This window comes from Girardinichthys multiradiatus, chromosome 14, assembly GCF_021462225.1.
Source record: "Girardinichthys multiradiatus isolate DD_20200921_A chromosome 14, DD_fGirMul_XY1, whole genome shotgun sequence".
Lineage (NCBI taxonomy): Eukaryota > Metazoa > Chordata > Actinopteri > Cyprinodontiformes > Goodeidae > Girardinichthys > Girardinichthys multiradiatus.
This window is the reverse complement of record NC_061807.1, coordinates 44916578-44936549: the sequence shown is the minus strand read 5'-3', so window position 1 is coordinate 44936549 and position 19972 is coordinate 44916578. Positions and strand designations below refer to the sequence as shown.

The 19972-nt window shown below is 40.7% G+C and overlaps 1 protein-coding gene across 3 annotated transcripts in view; it reads right to left on the bottom strand.

The window, feature by feature from the left end:
• Window positions 1-4895: 4895 nt before the first annotated feature.
• The window catches only part of gal3st4 (galactose-3-O-sulfotransferase 4), a 41472-nt gene continuing 26395 nt past the window's right edge, over window positions 4896-19972 (bottom strand). For all 3 annotated transcript variants that reach the window (XM_047386540.1, XM_047386539.1, XM_047386538.1), the window contains 3 exons: window positions 16139-16255; window positions 12519-12819; window positions 4896-7739 (listed from right to left, as the gene is read on the bottom strand). In XM_047386540.1, coding sequence (XP_047242496.1) covers window positions 6642-7739; window positions 12519-12819; window positions 16139-16254 — 1515 coding nt within the window. In that variant the 5' untranslated portion in view covers window position 16255 and the 3' untranslated portion in view covers window positions 4896-6641. The remainder of the gene's footprint in view (window positions 7740-12518; window positions 12820-16138; window positions 16256-19972) is intronic.

Genomic DNA, 19972 nt, shown 5'->3' with positions numbered 1-19972 from the left:
ACACAATTTGTCTTTTTGGGTATTCCACTAACAGCTTTACTCACCTAGATACCTTTTGACCATTCTTAACAAAAGAGTTCAGTTTGTAAAGCCGAATGAAGAGTGCAGACCTCCATTGATTAACACATACTGGTCCTTCTCAAAATATTAGCATATTGTGATGAAGTTCATTATTTTCCATAATGTCATGATGAAAATTTAACATTCATATATTTTAGATTCATTGCACACTAACTGAAATATTTCAGGTCTTTTATTGTCTTAATACGGATGATTTTGGCATACAGCTCATGAAAACCCAAAATTCCTATCTCACAAAATTAGCATATCATTAAAAGGGTCTCTAAACGAGCTATGAACCTAATCATCTGAATCAACGAGTTAACTCTAAACACCTGCAAAAGATTCTTGGGGCCTTTAAAACTCCCAGCCTGGTTCATCACTCAAAACCCCAATCATGGGTAAGACTGCCGACCTGACTGCTGTCCAGAAGGCCACTATTGACACCCTCAAGCAAGAGGGTAAGACACAAAGAAATTTCTGAACGAATAGGCTGTTCCCAGAGTGCTGTATCAAGGCACCTCAATGGGAAGTCTGTGGAAAGACTGCAGAAAATGCTGCACGAGAAGAGGTGACCGGACCCTGAGGAAGATTGTGGAGAAGGGCCGATTCCAGACCTTGGGGGACCTGCGGAAGCAGTGGACTGAGTCTGGAGTAGAAACATCCAGAGCCACCGTGCACAGGTGTGTGCAGGAAATGGGCTACAGGTGCCGCATTCCCCAGACCTGGGCTACAGAGAAGCAGCACTGGACTGTTGCTCAGTCGTCCAAAGTACTTTTTTCGGATGAAAGCAAATTCTGCATGACATTCAGAAATCAAGGTGCCAGAGTCTGGAGTAAGACTGGGGAGAAGGAAATGCCAAAATGCCAGAAGTCCAGTGTCAAGTACCCACAGTCAGTGATGGTCTGGGGTGCCGTGTCAGCTGCTGGTGTTGGTCCACTGTGTTTTATCAAGGGCAGGGTCAATGCAGCTAGCTATCAGGAGATTTTGGAGCACTTCATGCTTCCATCTGCTGAATAGCTTTATGGAGATGAAGATTTCATTTTTCAGCACGACCTGGCACCTGCTCACAGTGCCAAAACCACTGGTAAATGGTTTACTGACCATGGTATCACTGTGCTCAATTGGCCTGCCAACTCTCCTGACCTGAACCCCATAGAGAATATGTGGGATATTGTGAAGAGAACATTGAGAGACTCAAGACCCAACACTCTGGATGAGCTAAAGGCCGCTATCGAAGCATCCTGGGCCTCCATAAGACCTCAGCAGTGCCACAGGCTGATTGCCTCCATGCCATGCCGCATTGAAGCAGTAATTTCTGCCAAAGGATTCCCGACCAAGTATTGAGTGCATAACTGTACATGATTATTTGAAGGTTGACGTTTTTTGTATTAAAAACACTTTTCTTTTATTGGTCGGATGAAATATGCTAATTTTGTGAGATAGAAATTTTGGGTTTTCATGAGCTGTATGCCACAATCATCCGTATTAAGACAATAAAAGACCTGAAATATTTCAGTTAGTGTGCAATGAATCTAAAATATATGAATGTTAAATTTTCATCATGACATTATGGAAAATAATGAACTTTATCACAATATGCTAATATTTTGAGAAAGACCTGTAGATTGCCATAGGTTTCAAGTGGACTTAGGTCTGGACTTTAACTTGGCCATTCTAACACATGAATATGCTTCGATCTAAATCATTCTATTGTAACTCTGGCTGTATGTTTAGGATTGTTCTTATCTTGGCTTCTTTTCTGATTAATGTGCTTTTTCCGGTCTGTCAGTTTATGTCATGGTAGGTTTGCAGTTGTGCAATGCTCTTTCCATGTTCACATAATGGATTCAACAGAGCTGTAAAGTGTAAGAAAAATTATGTTCGAAGCTTGAAATGTTGTTAATGTAACCTAACCCTGCTTTAAGCTTCTCCACAAGTTTCTCTCTGACCTGTCTGCTGAGATCTAGATTTTTACTAAAAACAAACAGGTGGACTTGATTTTATTTAGGGATATCAGAGTATGCTAAACACAAATGCAGATCACACTTTTCAGATTTTTATAAAATAAAATAATAATAATTAAAAATAATTAATAACAATTAAAAAAAATAGAAAACATTTGTCATTCCTTATACAGTTAATGCTTTACTTTGTATTGGTTTATTGCATAAAATCCTGATAAAATAAATTTGGGATTACGTTGTAAGATAAAATAGTGTTAAAAGTGGATTTGAGGGGTCTAAATACTATTGCTAATGAATGTACTGAGCAGAAATGAAGAAGCAGTGAAAAGTTTAAATGAGAAACACCAAATGTTTTATGATTCAAAGGTGACTGCGTTCTTGTCTTTAGCTTGCTTATTTATGTGTAGTTCTTATTCCATACATGCCTATTCCATATTCAGTTCACATCCCTGTGTTTAATTATTAGAAATGTGTTGCCTTGTTAGTTTTTCCCGTTGTATTTAGTATTTTAGTTTATTCTTGTGTACTGTTATTTTTTTATTTGGATTTATTTCTCTTAGATCTCTCTAAGTCTTTTCTTTGGTTAAATAATGTCTTTGTGTTTTAGTTCAGTTGAATTCATGTTAATTAGTCTCCCTCCCTCAGCTTTCCTTCTGCCTCAGCTACTCCACATATTCCTCTGAATAACCTGAATTCAATGTCATTCTCACTCTTCCGTCAGTATTTAAGCTTACTGGTTGTTATTGTTTTTTGCTGGGTTCTTCCAGTAGACAGCCCATTACTTTGTTCATTCTACTGCCTGTAATCTAAGACCTGTCCTTCCTGCGATTCCCTGTAAGCTTTCCTCTTGTTATCACTACCACAGTCTGCCTCTGCACTTGGGTCCTGCACAACATGCAGTCATGACAGAATGTCTCAGTAGTATCTTTGTACAAACATTTAAACATTCATTCACTTTACTAAAGCTAGAGGACACTTGTTCATTCATATCTCGCTTGAGGTGCAACCGCAAATATTTTGTCAGGTTCTAAACTGTATCAAACTGTTCTAAACTCCCTGTACTTCCTGTAGAATTCCACTCTGTTGACATGTTTCTTGGACAGAAATGGCTGCTTTGCTGCACAGCTCTAAAATAATTATCTTTTCAAAATATGTTTCTATTCCAAAACTTAAATTATATCTGAAAAATCCACCACAAAATGGAAACTGAAAAGTTTGTAAAGCAAAACATTTGTGTCACAACTTAAAATTTCCAAAACATCTTCAATTATTTTTTCACAATTAATTCTGGTTATGAATAAATCCTGAAATTTGGGCAACATAAAGAGAGCGGTGAATTTGTTTTGACCTTCCTCATATAATTTCCTATCTGACCTTAAACTATAGATTTATACCTCATTGTAAAAGTTCAGATACCTTCCATCTACTGCAGCAGATAGTGGAAGAATCAGGTATATCAACTGATAATACAAACCTGCCCCTTGTAGGCAATCAAGTAGCTTTAGAAAGAAATGCGAGCCCAGGATTCTTTTTCCCTCTCATGTTGCTCAGGGAAACGTTAGAGGCTCGGGAGAAGGACAAAGATGTATTCTGCTAAACTTACTACCCGTATCTAAGTTATCCAACACTAACACAAACAAAAAAGTAAATAAGTTTTCCAACACTGACTTACAAACTATAGCAATAATTAGTGCTAAATATTTTTGGGTGCTAGTTTTGCTTTCTGCCTCACCTGTCTGTTTCCTGTCCCCAGGCCTTAAATGCAGATGGCCAGTTATCCTGAGCCTGGTTCTGCTGGAGTTTTTTTTTGGAGTGTTGTTTCTCTACACTGTCCCCTCATACCTGCTCAGGATGGGCAACACTCATAATCAAGAGCCGGTGTCTTGCATGTTTTAGATCTTTAGAATTAGCAGGCATTGGCAAAACTTGGTAAAAGGCTGATGAAATAATTAAACAATTTTTAACTGAATGTGTCAGAGCAGAGCTATATCTAAATGAACTAGAATTTTCCAACTCTGCCTTGCATAGAAAACGTTTTCCTGCTCAAAACCAATCAAAATTGCATTTTTACTGAATGAAAATGGACAATTTTTATTACTATCAGTGCTTACATGAATGAACTCAATAGGCTGAATTTAATAGTGTAGAATCAGTCATGTTTTTGTTTAATGCAAAGTGCCCTGGCCTAATACATTTAGGCCAATTGACTCATTGAAGGCAAACTGATTTGAACTGATTATCAAAGGCCAACTGTATTTCATAGATATTTCATCCAATTCATAAATAAACCATTACCATACAAATACATTTAGTTTTAAGACATTATAAAGCAACTCAATATAAAAAGAGCGTATTTTTCTCCACAGTGGGTCTTGGAATATCACATTTCCATTTTGCAGAATAGACCTTTGTTCATTTTTATTTTAAATAAACTGTAACTTTACACCAAGGAGCTCAAATAATGAAACCTTTTTCTAGGAATAACAATCATCTCATCAAAACCAACCAACTGGATGTACAGAAATGTTTTTTGTTCCTCCTATCAGATACATCTATACTTGGTCCAAATCTATATCGCATAGAAACATGGAAAATTATAAAGATTTGGTATAGGATAAATGAAACGGTTTTCCATATTTAATTTGCCCACAAAATGCCAGTGTTTAGATTTGTTTCTACTCCACAATGTAAATAAATCAGATGTTCTTTGATCGCTTAGAAGACTGTTCAACATAATTTTGCTGTATGGGAATGCAAGGTAGCTGCTAGCATCTTACTGTCAGATGCCACATGACACTGCAAAATATTCCAAATGTCCCTGGTTGGTTTGAACAATTCCTGCAGCACAAAGAGGACAAAAAGCAATGATTGAAGATGATGACAGAGGAAAATATTTTATAAAGTCTTGCACATTACACCAGGCTTATTATGAAAACTCTCACAACAAGGAGCAGGCTTTCAGTGTCAGTTCTCTTATACAATAAAAGGCAGTACCAACATTTTAAAAAGGTCTGGTAAAAAAACAAGCAGAACAGACAGTACACACAGCTTTTGGATATTGTTAATGCTAGAGTTGGGTGGTAATGTAGTAATACCTATTCAGAAATGGCCCGTGCATTACTTTGCATACTGTAGTTGAAAACATAAATTTGAATTTAATTTCCTCAGATCAACAAACAATTGTGTAGTAATGCTGAGCAGCTTCCTCATTTCATATCTGCAATGCAACAGTAAGCTTTTCTAATTTGTAACATCCAGAGTTAAAATGGATCGTCCAGAGTTTTTTAAGTAGGATTTTATGGAGAGGTTATGAGGAATAAGTTGACCTGCACTGCCCAACGTCTTCATTCCACCCAGCTTGGGTAAAGGTAAAAAAGGTCTGGACCGTCCCGCTAAGCTAAGATCTTAGAATTCAAGCAAGAGATACAAAAGTGATGTAATGTAAAAAAACAAACAAAAATATTACAGGGATTCAAGTCAACACTATTTTATTGATTTTACACTGCCTTACTTTCTCATTTAAATAGAATTATTACGTTCCATATTTCCTGCATGAGGTCATTTAAACTTAACTAGGGATGTCACAGTTCTATTACAAATAAGTATGTAAAAACATTTCATACAAATGTGGTGGTGGTTTAAAGGTTTAGGAAGGTATTAATAATTATAACATTTGCATCAACCACCCATTCGATTTGGTCGAGGACCTGATCTGAGCAGGGGTTATCTTATGCCCCTTTTCCATAGGCTACACTTTGGCCGGCTCCACTTCGCTCAGCTTGTTTTGGGATAGTTTTTATTACAGACTTTTCTGGCCCGGTACTGGCTTTCTTGGTACCTTTCCATCGGGGCTGAGCAGGGCCGAAATGTGACAGAAACAGACAATTGATTGGCTATGAGAAAGTGTTCGTCGAGTTAGCGGAGAGAATATATTATTTCAAGCCACAGATTTTACCGCATGCTGGAAATGCTCAAAAACCATGAAGAACAATTATAATACTGTAGAAAACAGAATACATGGGTGACACTGTATCCAGCTGTCAGTGTATCAATGAGTGAAGCCATGTGGTGCTGGAACCATGATTGGAAGGGGAATTAATTGGATGGTCTGAACATCTTTCTCTTTATCCAATATAACATGGTTGGAGGACTTTCCTGCTGCAGGTATTAAACACCCCCAACCCTTCCACAGAATTCTACTTCAAAAATCCAAACAATTCTTTTAACGTGAGCTCAGTTTTTTTTCTCTGGAGATATTGAGATTCAATAATGTGCTTACTAGATGGGCCATGGTAATTAATTAATGGTAAAAAATATAACCTCAGAATGCCTAACAATAAAAACCTCCAGACAAGCCATTCTTAGGCAGACTCTTAATACCTTATAGCGAGTATAATCTGAGGATAGCTAAATGTCAGAAATGAATACCACCCAACCCTAGTGATTGCTTCTATTAAACATCTGATGACCACAACATTAACTACAGCTATGACAGTATTTATAGAAACAAGCCAGAACAGTAGAAGACCTTCTTGTTTTCACAAGGTAAACAAAACAATCCTTTGTCTATTTCTAAGCCATTTCAAAGCTCTAGAGATAGAAAACATTTGTTTCCTATCTAAGTCTTCGTTTTTCATGTTCTCGTACCATCGTCTGGTTGTTCCTATTTAAAAGGCTACTGTCCCAGTCTTTCATTCCCTCCTCCAGAGTCCTCCCTCCGACTCCAACTACCCCTCCCATCTCTTTTTTTCCTTTCCAAGGTGGATCTTGTTTTAAAAAGGTCCCACCAACTGCCACTATCAGCCTCTGTTGCTGAGCTTGGATAGCATGGGCCTGTGGAAACTGTTTAGAATCCAACACGTCTTTGTACTGGATCTCAGGCCTGATCATCCTCACGCACAACATCCGAGTGACATTGTCTAGCCCCGACTGGAGCTCATAGCCAAGAATTTTAACTAATCCACTTTGGAAAGGTCTAATGTTTTTGTCCCGAATTTGGTGAGCTTCCACAGGCTTCCCACCGTCTTTGAGGCAAACTCGGGCCAGGTCTTCCCTACGCATCCTGAGTAGATTTACTTCTTTTTCCATCTGAGTACGACCAAACTTGTCAATTTCTTTCCAGAAGGTTTTGTTGAAGGCTTTGTATAGGTACCAATCAAAGGCATTCCACTGTCTAAGCTTTTCCCGTTGCTCGTCTGTTAGGGAAAGATTTGGTGGTAGTTTTGCTTGTACATGCCCACCTCTAATACCAACACCAGCTGCTGCTGCCGCTTTGCCCACCCAGCTCTCACCCACTCCACCAGTGCTGCTGGGCTTCTGCTGCCGAGCATTTAGGCTAAATGCGACCACAGCATCCAGTGGCCAGCAGAGGGCATGTCGCAAGAGGATCATGGACTGATCAAAGTACTCGGAAACAAGAACCATGTTGAAGGTCCTTCGAATCATGTCTTCCCCAAGCTGAGCAAGTGCCAAGGAGAAATTAGCATTGTGGTCAAGGCCAAAATCAAACCACAACAGGTTGCGGGCATAGTGGTTGTTCCGTAGACGAGGCTCATAAAATCTTTTAGGGTCATCTACAAATTCCCCCAATCCTTTGGCTTTCCGAAAGGCTGGGGCCACTTCTTTGTAATAGGCAAAGGAAGATTCAGCCAGAGCGACTGGGTCTCTGACAATAGAAAAGTAGAATGTATCTGCAGGCATTACTTTCTCCACCTAAAAGCAAAAAAAAAAAAAAAAAGCCTGTTATAAAAATGTGCATAAATGGAATTTTACTACTGCCGCAAAATATGGATACACTGTTGAAAGACATTTTTCAGCATTTTATTTACATTTTCATGATGTTAAAAAAGAAAAAAGCTATGACTGATAGAAAAATATTTAATTTAACTGTGGAGTATTTTTTGTAAAGGGTTTTTTTTAAATAAACAAATAATCCTCATGATTTAAGAAATGATTTACACTTCGGCAGCTTTAAAAATCTTAAAAGGTTATAAAACGGAAAACCTTTAGGAAAACCAATGAGAACGTCAGAGTCCTAAGATACATGCCTTGAAATTAGAAAATGCGTTGGAAAAGTAGGAAAAGCTAACTGACATAAATATGTCCATGTTTTTGAGAAAACTGAAATGGGTTTTCCAACCAGAAAAGCCAAACATGCTCTTTCCACTGACAATGAACATTTCCGTGTCAATGTGCCACTTCAATTCATACTTCCATTTCTTACCTATGCTTTTCCATTTTGGCCCTTCCTACTTCCATTTGTTTACCTTTAAACACACAATTTCTTGCCCATTTTGAGCCTGCAATATTAGTTTATTATTTGATCTACAGAAAAGATCTCTTAAGACTGCATCCAGCATTAAAGTAGGCAGGCAACATCAATGTAATAGTGTTTGTATGACCTTCAGCCATTGGTATTATTTGTGTGTTGGTGCATTGGTGTGTGTGTGGTGGGTGAGCGTATGTGTAGAAATAATTGTGTTTGTGATTATGTTGTTACACTGGTAAAGCAAACTCAGAAATACTTATCACTGGTCCAAAGGTCCTTCTACACAAGAATTATAATTTGACATAAATTCTGAAAATTTTTATATCTGATTAAGTCTACTTGTTCATTTATATTTAACTGTGAAATATAACTGTCTTATCTGTGATTTGTACAAGTATAGTTGGCTAACTCCTCCCACTCCGAAGCTTCATGGAAACTGAGCTCAGATTAGCCCTGAATCATTTATGGCTCTTCTTGCTTGCGTGTGCATGTCACCAGATGGAGATCTACACAGAGCTCCTGTTTCCTGCCCCAGGCCCTTCCTCACGTCAATTAGAATGATAAACTTATGAATGTCTTGTTTTTTCATCCTGAAATGGTGTGATATAGTGTAAAGTTTCCTACTGTATTCGAACTAAATTGGTGTCAGCAAGAGAGATGGGAGCGCTGCTGCAATACTTTGATGAGCTGAGGCAGGTTCAGTTTCAGAGTGCCGTTTAAAAAGAACTAACACTGCACTGTAGAGAGCTCACCATTGTTCATAACTGTTAAATGTTAGTTAACATAAACTATGTATTGTTTTTCTAAACAGGCTTTACAATTTAAATTACTGGCGTCTTTTTGACCTTGTACCAGTCAGCCCATATGTTGACTACCAACTTAAATTGGAGGCGGTGGTGGGCGGCGGTACTTTTAACAATTGCCCCTTTTCCACTGGCTCGGTTTGGCCAGCCCGGAACAGCTCCACACGGCCCTGCACGTTGTGTTGCATTTCCACAGACCCGCTTTTGCTCCGCTGAAGGGAACACCTCCTGGAGGCGCGGCTTTAAAGCATCATGTGCTGTGCTCCATAACTGCGAATGAAACATCCAACCGACAATGTAAAGATGAAAAGACTGATACGCGTTATAAAAACAAGAAGTAACACGTCTATTGCCAGGGAATTAAATCTGTTGACTGCATTGACAATCAGATTTGATGAGTAGGATTTTGACATCCATTTTATTATTATTATCAAAGATCTCACTTTCCCTTTAAGAGAATTGGAAAGATTTGAATTAGGTCCCATTTTATTTCTAATAGTTGTGGCCTACAGTACAGACCAAAGGTTTGGACACACCTCATTCAAAGAGTTTTCTTTATTTTCATGACTATGAATATTGCAGCTTCACACTGAAGCCATCAAAACTATAAATTAACACATGTGGAATTATACACTGAACAAAAAAGTGTGAAACAACTGAAAATATGTCTTATATTCCAGGTTCTTCAAAGTAGCCACCTTTTGCTTTGATTACTGCTCCACACACTCTTGGCATTCTGTTGATGAGCTTCAAGAGGTAGTCACCTGAAATGGTTTTCCAACAGTCTTGAAGGAGTTCCCAGAGATGCTTAGCACTTGTTGGCCCTTTTGCCTTCACTCTGCGGTCCAGCTCACCCCAAACCATCTCGATTGGGTTCAGGTCCAGTGACTGTGGAGGCCAGGTCATCTGGCGCAGCACCCCATCACTCTCCTTCTTGGTCAAATAGCCCTTACACAGCCTGGAGGTGTGTTTGGGGTCATTGTCCTGCTGAAAAATAAATGATGGTCCAACTAAACGCAAACCAGATGGAATAGCATGCCGCTGCAAGATGCTGTGGTAGCCATGCTGGTTCAGTATGCCTTCAATTTTGAATAAATCCCCAACAGTGTCACCAGCAAACCAGCCCCACACCATCACACCTCCTCCTCCATGCTTCACGGTGGGAACCAGGGATGCAGAGTCCATCCGTTCACCTCTTCAGCGCCGCACAAAGACACGGTGGTTGGAACCAAAGATCTCAAACTTGGACTCATCAGACCAAAGCACAGATTTCCACTGGTCTAATGTCCATTCCTTGTGTTCTTTAACCCAAACAAGTCTCTTCTGCTTGTTGCCTGTCTTCAGCAGTGGTTTCCTAGCAGCTATTTTACCATGAAGGACTGATTCACACAGTCTCCTCTTAACAGTTGTTCTAGAGATGTGTCTGCTGCTAGAAATCTGTGTGGCATTGATGGTTTTTGCGCTTGATAGTTGATGGTTTTTGCGACTGCACTTGGGGACACTTTCAAAGTTTTTCCAATTGTTCGGACTGACTGACCTTCATTTCTTAAAGTAATGATGGCCACTTGTTTTTCTTTACTTAGCTGCTTTTTTCTTGCCATAATACAAATTCTAACAGTCTATTCAGTAGGACTATCAACTGTGTACTGTATCTACCTCCTGCACAACACAACTGATGGTCCCAACCCCATTTATAAGGCTTGAAATCCCACTTATTAAACCTGACAGGGCACACCTGTGAAGTGAAAACCATTTCAGGTGACTACTTCTTGAAGTTCATCAACAGAATGCCAAGAGTGTGCGGAGCAGTAATCAAAGCAAAAGGTGGCAACTTTGAAGAACCTAGAATATAAGACATATTTTTAGTTGTTTCACACTTTTTTGTTCAGTATATAATTCCACATGTGTTAATTAATAGTTTTGATGCCTTCAGTGTGAAGCTACAATATTCATAGTCATGAAAATAAAGAAAACTGTTTGAATGAGAGGGTGTGTCCAAACTTTTGGTCTGTACTGTATATAGTCTCCTATGATCGCCAGAAAAGCTTGCACCTCGTCGTTGCTCCACGGAGCAACTTTTCCGGATAACTGTCCGGACTCCATCATATGTTTCTCTCACTCGCTTGAATGCATGTTTGAAAATGGTGATTGTTTTTTATGCTGGTCAACTCTTACGGCTGGCTGCGCCCATGACCAATCAGTGACCAGCCGTTTGTTCACGTCATATTCAGTACCGACTCAGCCTCGCTTAGCCCTGCTAAGAAGGAGGTACCAAAAAAGTAGGTACCGGTACTGAAATAACAGTAATGGAAATGCCCGCAAAGCGAGCCAAGTTGGGCCAAATCAGCCAGTGGAAAAGGGGCAATGATTTTCAATGTTGCATTTTTAATTTGTCACTAAGATTGAAATGAGTAAAGGGGTAAAGACTGAAGTCGGACAGAACAGAGTGATCAGATTATTGTTTTACGTCCAAAAAACAGGGAAGAAAAACTAGAAGGTTGCGCTCTCATTGTTGCTATGATTGAATGTTAAATTTTGATTTTTTTTCCTAAATAACAGCAGAGACCAATAAAAGACATGACCTAGACCCATATTTTCAGTTAGTTTAGAACAGAAATGGCTGTAGGTATTTTTTATAACAAATATCACCTTCATGGTTGGATCCACTGGACATTTTTTAATAACCAGTATTAGAGTTCCTGACTAAGCTCAACTCTTCATGCCTCTTGTTTACTACTGCCAGTAGGTGATGAGAAACCTGTCCAGCAAATATTTAAAAATCATCTCCTACTTTTATGGTCACCGGCTGCAAACGTGGTATATTGTAGTGTGGCAACTTCAGAAAGCACAAATGCTTGTGGGCAAATTAATAAACAATGCTCAGCTGTGAAAATGTTTGAGGAGAACAAATTCTTCTGGGATATAGAAAGCAAGGAGAAGTCGTTGTTGGGATGTGTAATATTTTCTTACACACCTGAGTAAAAAAAGCTGTATACAGAGCATCGGCATGCCGAATGAACAAAGAGCAGAATAAATGTCCTTAATGAATCATTTTTTCTGCCCTTCTTCTTTTTCAGGGTGAATTTTAAATTGGACAAAGGCTGGACCCTCCATGAAGCTCAGAGGCAGTTCTGTGTTGGTTTGGGTTTCTGTAATTAGGAATACTTAGTTGTCAGGTAAAGGGGTTAATTCTTCTGAGTTTTTCTCCATTTCTATCGGGAACAAATAGTTTCTAATAGAGATGCTATGTAAGGAGCACAATTTTAACAAACATCAAGTGGTTATTTAAGTCATTTTTATTATTTTATCTCATCCTTTTTCAAAGAAAGTTAATGGGAATGCTGATTTTTTTTTTCTTTTGTCACAACATTCTCAATCATTCTTGTTTTATTTGCTGTTCTCCTCCTCTGAACAACTCACCTCTGGCTTATTAAACCTCATGTGATTGCCCATGATGTGAAACTCGATGGCTCTGGGACCTCGGTACCCTTTCACCCTATGAGCATTGAAGGGCAGCGGGTAGCCGAGCTGGTATCCCAGCGGCAAGGCAAAGCGGAGGCTGTGCTCATCTCCGAAGCGGTACAGCATGTTGAGCACAGTGCTGCTGGCAGTCTTGTGAGTTTTAAGGAACATGATGTGAGTGTGGGGCTGACAGGATCCCAGAGATGGCCCTTGAGCATCAGGGGAAGAAAAGATGGATCGTGCAGCTGGCTGGACAGTGCTGGAAAAGGGAACAGAATTTTACACAGCGTGTATTTCAAGTGGTCAGAAAAACGAGAAAAGAAGAGGATTTTTATAATGTTTCTTTAGATTATCTGTGTCCTTAATTGAGTGATTTTATCTGCTTGGCCTCTACAAGATCTAAGCAATTCCACATTTTTTGTGAGCAGTTACCAAAAGAATTTTGAAAAACGTTTAAAGCAAAGCTTTAATCTTATGAAATGGAATGAAACAGTTTGGAAAGTTTTGTCTATGGATGATCAATTAAAATGACAAGAAAACAACCTTATAAACTGAGCACTAAAGGTCACGACCAAAACTGAGGAAGAGAACTAACATTAGCTTGTCACTTCAGCAAACTCCTCCACAAGAAACATCCACAGCAGCAAGAAGTTAGTTTATTACAGACTTTTGCTTGTGGATCAGATCTTCTCTGTCTATATGGAGGCCAGAATAAAGCTGGGTGAATTTTAGGCAACGCACTGGCAAAACATGACAGAAGCCTTAGTTAAACCCACTTAGGTTCATGTTAGAGCAAATGAAAGCAATTACCGCATACATTTTGGCGAAAGATATAAGCTAATAAAACATAAGATTGTAGAGGCTTTCTGACTTCTGGTCAATAACATAAATGATTTTGAAATACAACATTATTTTACGTTTATATACAAAGCACTTCTACATAACAAAGGGAAGGACTGTTTCTTCCCTCCCTCATATGACTTAGAGGTACATTTTACCACCTAACCATACAAAAGCACTCATTGTTCTGTTAAATGGAAATTATGGATGTCTCCATCCGATCCCCGGTACTGGCTCAGAAGGACGATCAAAGCTTTTTTACATTATATCAGAATTCCTAAAGAAACTCAACTCCCAATACCTGCTCCTTGTCTCCTATCTACAGGTTTCTCAGCCCCACCTTTAGCAAGCTGTGCAGAAACGTGTTGCATACAGTTTTTCACGTGTGGCTCTTGTAAAACTGTATTTTAGGCTGTGCACATTATTTTGTTGATCTAAAAAATCTCGGTTTTCCCCAACAATCACAGTTTTTCCCTCTTTACAATGGAAGTGACTGTGAAAGAGAGACCTCCCAGTCTTTCTGTGTCATGTGACCTGCCTGCACACTGTGCTCAGATCACATGACTCAGAGATCACGAGCTGTTCTAGGGGAAGTCCACAGTGTTCCTACAAGGTTTTTATTGCAGGATTCCATACTTTCACAAACTCTTAATTTCACAAAAACTTGCAGCTTCTAGAACATTCTGGACATTTTAGTATCAAGTATAAAACCTTTTGAACCTTGAACTGGCTTGAATGGTAGTCAAAACCTATCTTTAGGTTCCACGATAATGATACAACAAAACACTAAAATTGACCTCCTTACCACCTCTTTATCTTCCACAAGATTAATGCTGTATTCTGTTAAATTCAAGCAGTTCTTCACAACAATATAATAAAATAAAAATCGCCTACAAAGTATTTCTGGCATATTTCTTAATGATTTGAGTGACCTTCATAATTCATAATTCCAGGTCATTAAACAAAGCTAGGATCATTTTGGCTGATCTTCCGTAAAGTCTCTCTTAACCATCGCCACCTCAAAGATCTATCCGTGGCGAAACTGTCAGCATCGCTCTGCTCACTGTCCATGCTTCAAAATGTCAAATTAAGATAGCTGCCACTTTCCCTCGTCCTCCTGACCACACCCCCGCTTAATCCCCTCCACTCATCCTCTCACTTGGCGCTGCCCACTTTGGTGGTATTTTTCTAATTTTGTCTGGGGGTGGAGTTTTTCTTTTAGTTCCACTTTAAAGGAGTTCTGCTAATTGTTTATAAACGAATTCACATAATGCAGTACAGAAACACTAGTCTCAATTGTACAAGAATAGTTGTCCTGATATACAGGGGTTGGACAATGAAACTGAAACACCTGGTTTTAGACCAAAATAATTTATTAGTATGGTGTAGGGCCTCCTTTTGCGGCCAATACAGCATCAATTCGTCTTGGGAATGACATATACAAGTCCTGCACAGTGGTCAGAGGGATTTTAAGCCATTCTTCTTGCAGGATAGTGGCCAGGTCACTACGTGATACTGGTGGAGGAAAACGTTTCCTGACTCGCTCCTCCAAAACACCCCAAAGTGGCTCAATAATATTTAGATCTGGTGACTGTGCAGGCCATGGGAGATGTTCAACTTCACTTTCATGTTCATCAAACCAATCTTTCACCAGTCTTGCTGTGTGTATTGGTGCATTGTCATCCTGATACACGGCACCGCCTTCAGGATACAATGTTTGAACCATTGGATGCACATGGTCCTCAAGAATGGTTCGGTAGTCCTTGGCAGTGACACGCCCATCTAGCACAAGTATTGGGCCAAGGGAATGCCATGATAAGGCAGCCCAAACCATCACTGATCCACCCCCATGCTTCACTCTGGGCATGCAACAGTCTAGGTGGTACGCTTCTTTGGGGCTTCTCCACACCGTAACTCTCCTGGATGTGGGGAAAACAGTAAAGATGGACTCATCAGAGAACAATACATGTTTCACATTGTCCACAGCCCAAGACTTGCGCTCCTTGCACCATTGAAACCCACGTTTGGCATCGGCATGAGTGACCAAAGGTTTGGCTATAGCAGCCCGGCCGTGTATATTGACCCTGTGGAGCTCCCGACGGACAGTTCTGGTGGAAACAGGAGAGTTGAGGTGCACATTTAATTCTGCCATGATTTGGGCAGCCGTGGTTTTATGTTTTTTGGATACAATCCGGGTTAGCACCCGAACATCCCTTTCAGACAGCTTCCTCTTGCGTCCGCAGTTAATCCTGTTGGATGTGGTTCGTCCTTCTTGGTGGTATGCTGACATTACCCTGGATACCGTGGCTCTTGATACATCACAAAAACCTGCTGTCTTGGTCACAGATGCGCCAGCAAGACGTGCACCAACAATTTGTCCTCTTTTGAACTCTGGTATGTCACCCATAATGTTGTGTGCATTTCAATATTTTGAGCAAAACTGTGCTCTTACCCCGCTAATTGAACCTTCACACTCTGATCTTACTGGTGCAATGTGCAATCAATGAAGACTGACTACCAGGCTGGTCCAATTCAGCCATGAAACCTCCCACACTAAAATGACAGGTGTTTCAGTTTTATTGTCCAACCCCTGTATATGTATAATAGCTTAGCTGTGGTAAAAATCTTGAAGATCATTACCAGCATTTACTCTGACTTATAGTCAACATTCAACTAATACTGCTATGCAATTACAGCTGAAATGCAACAAAAACAAAATATGAAAGTATTTCACATACCTTTTGTTGAAGATGACCCCTAGCAGCTGGCCAGCAAAAGCAATGGCCAGAAAAAGCAGAAGTGCTTTCCAAATCCATACAGGTCCCAGCCGACCACACACTATCCACCGCAACATCCTGAGAAAAAGAGAAGAGGAAGGGAAGATGGATAAAGACTGTTAAAGAAAGCAGGTAAAGAATGAGACATCAGTGAAACAAAAGATTAACAAAAGGTCTGAAAATGAAGTGGAGAGGTAGACTGCAGGGAATATGCAGAAAGGACATCAGAACAAGTAATGTAGGAAGAAACAGACAGAAGCAAAAAGGAAAAAGTCAGTGGACTGAGATGGATGGATGGATGGATGGATGGATGGATGGATGGATGGATGGATGGATGGATGGATGGATGGATGGATGGATGGATGGATGGATGGATGGATGGATGGATGGATGGATGGATGGATGGATGGATGGATGGATGGATGGATGAGCGAGCAATGCAAAAACAAGTCATATAGAATAAAAACATGAAATGGGAGTGAGGGTGCGGGTGTGGTGGAGAGAGGGAGGGAGGTCAAAAAAGCAAAACGAGGAATTAAAAGAATGGAGTGAGACATGGAAGAAGCATGACTAAAAGCATCACGACTGAGAGGAAAACAGTGTCACACTATCAGGAGATATTCTCCATTCCCCCTGCATATGTTACATAAGTGTTTCTTTTATTTTGGAAAAAACAAATACAAATCAGTCATAACATTAAGATCAGCTACGTAATACTGAGAAGTTAACCTTTTGCAGCAAGAATATTGACTCTTGACAGCATTTTGAGCCTTGTTTGCCCATGATTTGCAATTTGCAATTTCTTTATTTTTGGGAGGTGGGGATGGGGAGTGTGTGTGTGTGTGTGTGTGTGTGTGTGTGTGTGTGTGTGTGTGTGTGTGTGTGTGTGTGTGTGTGTGTGTGGTGGGGAGGGTTAGTGGGCATGGGTATTACATGGGTATTACAATCTTACTCTATTAAAGTTGCACCAATCTCTATGATTCCTCATTTTTCTATTTTTTCTACTCAGACTTTAACAACTAAGGGCCTGATCTTCAAGAGGTTTGCTTGTACAACAACACACACAAACCTGTTTTAATTAATCAACAAACGTGGTGCTAATAGGATTGCATGTGTAAAATCAGTGGAAAAGCGGGCACAAAGGTTTTCGCCTTCATGAATATGCAGAACATATGATAATGACCCAAACGTGCAAATTTATGGGAGGTGGATTTGCGAATGCAATCCTTTATCACCCACAATGCAATTCATCAAACCTGAAACAGATTGCATTGCTGTTTTTGCATCTATATTTAGCACGTTTGAAAAGCAGGTACTAACTGGGATGCAAAAATATCTGCAGTTACTGTGGCGAACATGTCCTGTCCTGTTCACTGGCAGACGCCTAACAGAGCCTGGGGGCCCAGGCCTCGGCAAGCAGCCACCAGGAGAGAGCCGGCACACACCAAAGAACCCAGCCCCGGACACCGAGAACCACCAGTACACCAGCGAGCAGAGGCACCAGCCACCGGCAGGGGGGGCCTAAGCAGTTCCAGGAGAGCAAGCAGCCGAAGACCCAACCTGACACAAAAACAGGCGTGCACAGTCAAAATCACACATTCCCATCCTCATTCCTACACATAAAAACACTCATACCCATACACCCAACGTAAAGACCGGGTACTGATGCCTCAAAGGGGCAACCAGCTCTGTCCCCAGCCCCCAACAACCCCTGTCCCCCTCCGGAGAGGGGGCAACGAACACCCCACCGCACCAAGCAGGCTGGCCAGCCCCTCCACCAAAACGTAGCCACATCCCAATCACCGCTGCACACTGCCTGACGCCCCCCTTCAGCCGACGGACTGGGCACCTGAGCCAGGGACTGTGATCCAAAAAAATCCAGACGATCCCAGGAGAGCTGAAAAGGCCTCCCCGGCACCAATCGGCCCCCAAAACACAACTCCCAACACCAGCCCATACCCCAACCAGAAGGCCGTCTCCTGCTCCCAGCCTCCAACCTCTGCAAATAGCAAACGGGGGTGACTTATGTAATCCAACAAAAGGTCTCTATACTGGTTAATACTAAGAACATTTTTATTTTTCCAATTCATGAGGATAGTTTTCTTAGCGATACATAAGGCAGTAAAAACCATGTGAACTAAATTTATCTACATGGTGACATCATCTAAGTTGCCCAAAAAGCAAACTGAGGGGGAAGGTGAATATTACATCTCAGACACTTTGATAAGTCTTCACATATCCGGCACCAGAAGATGTGAGATGTATTATAGCCTATTAGCTAAAAAGTAATGGTGAAAGGTAGGGAGATCTAGTCCTAGTTTATCTTTGGTCCTCTGTAGCATTTTTAAGTTAATATGCAGACGTTTATCTTTCCAAAGAAATTTAGTGATGGAAGAGTCCAGAGATATACAGGTCCTTCTAAAAAAATTAGCATATTGTGATAAAGTTAATTATTTTCTATAATGTAATGATGAAAATTTAATATTCATATATTTTAGATTCATTGCACATTAACTAAAATATTTCAGGTCTTTTATTGTCTTAATATGGATGATTTTGGCATACAGCTCATGAAAACCCAAAATTCCTATCTCACAAAATTAGCATATTTCATCCGACCAATAAAAGAAAAGTGTTTTTAATACAAAAAACGTCAACCTTCAAATAATCATGTACAGTTATGCACTCAATACTTGGTCGGGAATCCTTTTGCAGAAATTACTGCTTCAATGCAGCGTGGCATGGAGGCAATCAGCCTGTGGCACTGCTGAGGTCTTATGGAGGCCCAGGATGCTTCGATAGCGGCCTTTAGATCATCCAGAGTGTTGGGTCTTGAGTCTCTCAATGTTCTCTTCACAATATCCCACAGATTCTCTATGGGGTTCAGGTCGGGAGAGTTGGCAAGCCAATTGAGCACAGTGATACCATGGTCAGTAAACCATTTACCAGTGGTTTTGGCACTGTGAGCAGGTGCCAGGTCGTGCTGAAAAATGAAATCTTCATCTCCATAAAGCTTTTCAGCAGATGGAAGCATGAAGTGCTCCAAAATCTCCTGATAGCTAGCTGCATTGACCCTGCCCTTGATAAAACACAGTGGACCAACACCAGCAGCTGACACGGCACCCCAGACCATCACTGACTGTGGGTACTTGACACTGGACTTCTGGCATTTTGGCATTTCCTTCTCCCCAGTCTTCCTCCAGACTCTGGCACCTTGATTTCCGAATGACATGCAGAATTTGCTTTCATCCGAAAAAAGTACTTTGGACCACTGAGCAACAGTCCAGTGCTGCTTCTCTGTAGCCCAGGTCTGGGGAATGCGGCACCTGTAGCCCATTTCCTGCACACGCCTGTGCACGGTGGCTCTGGATGTTTCTACTCCAGACTCAGTCCACTGCTTCCGCAGGTCCCCCAAGATCTGGAATCGGCCCTTCTCCACAATCTTCCTCAGGGTCCGGTCACCTCTTCTCGTTGTGCAGCGTTTTCTGCCACACTTTTTCCTTCCCACAGACTTCCCACTGAGGTGCCTTGATACAGCACTCTGGGAACAGCCTATTCGTTCAGAAATGTCTTTCTGTGTCTTACCCTCTTGCTTGGGGGTGTCAATAGTGGCCTTCTGGACAGCAGTCAGGTCGGCAGTCTTACCCATGATTGGGGTTTTGAGTGATGAACCAGGCTGGGAGTTTTAAAGGCCTCAGGAATCTTTTGCAGGTGTTTAGAGTTAAGTCGTTGATTCAGATGATTAGGTTCATAGCTCGTTTAGAGACCCTTAATGATATGCTAATTTTGTGAGAT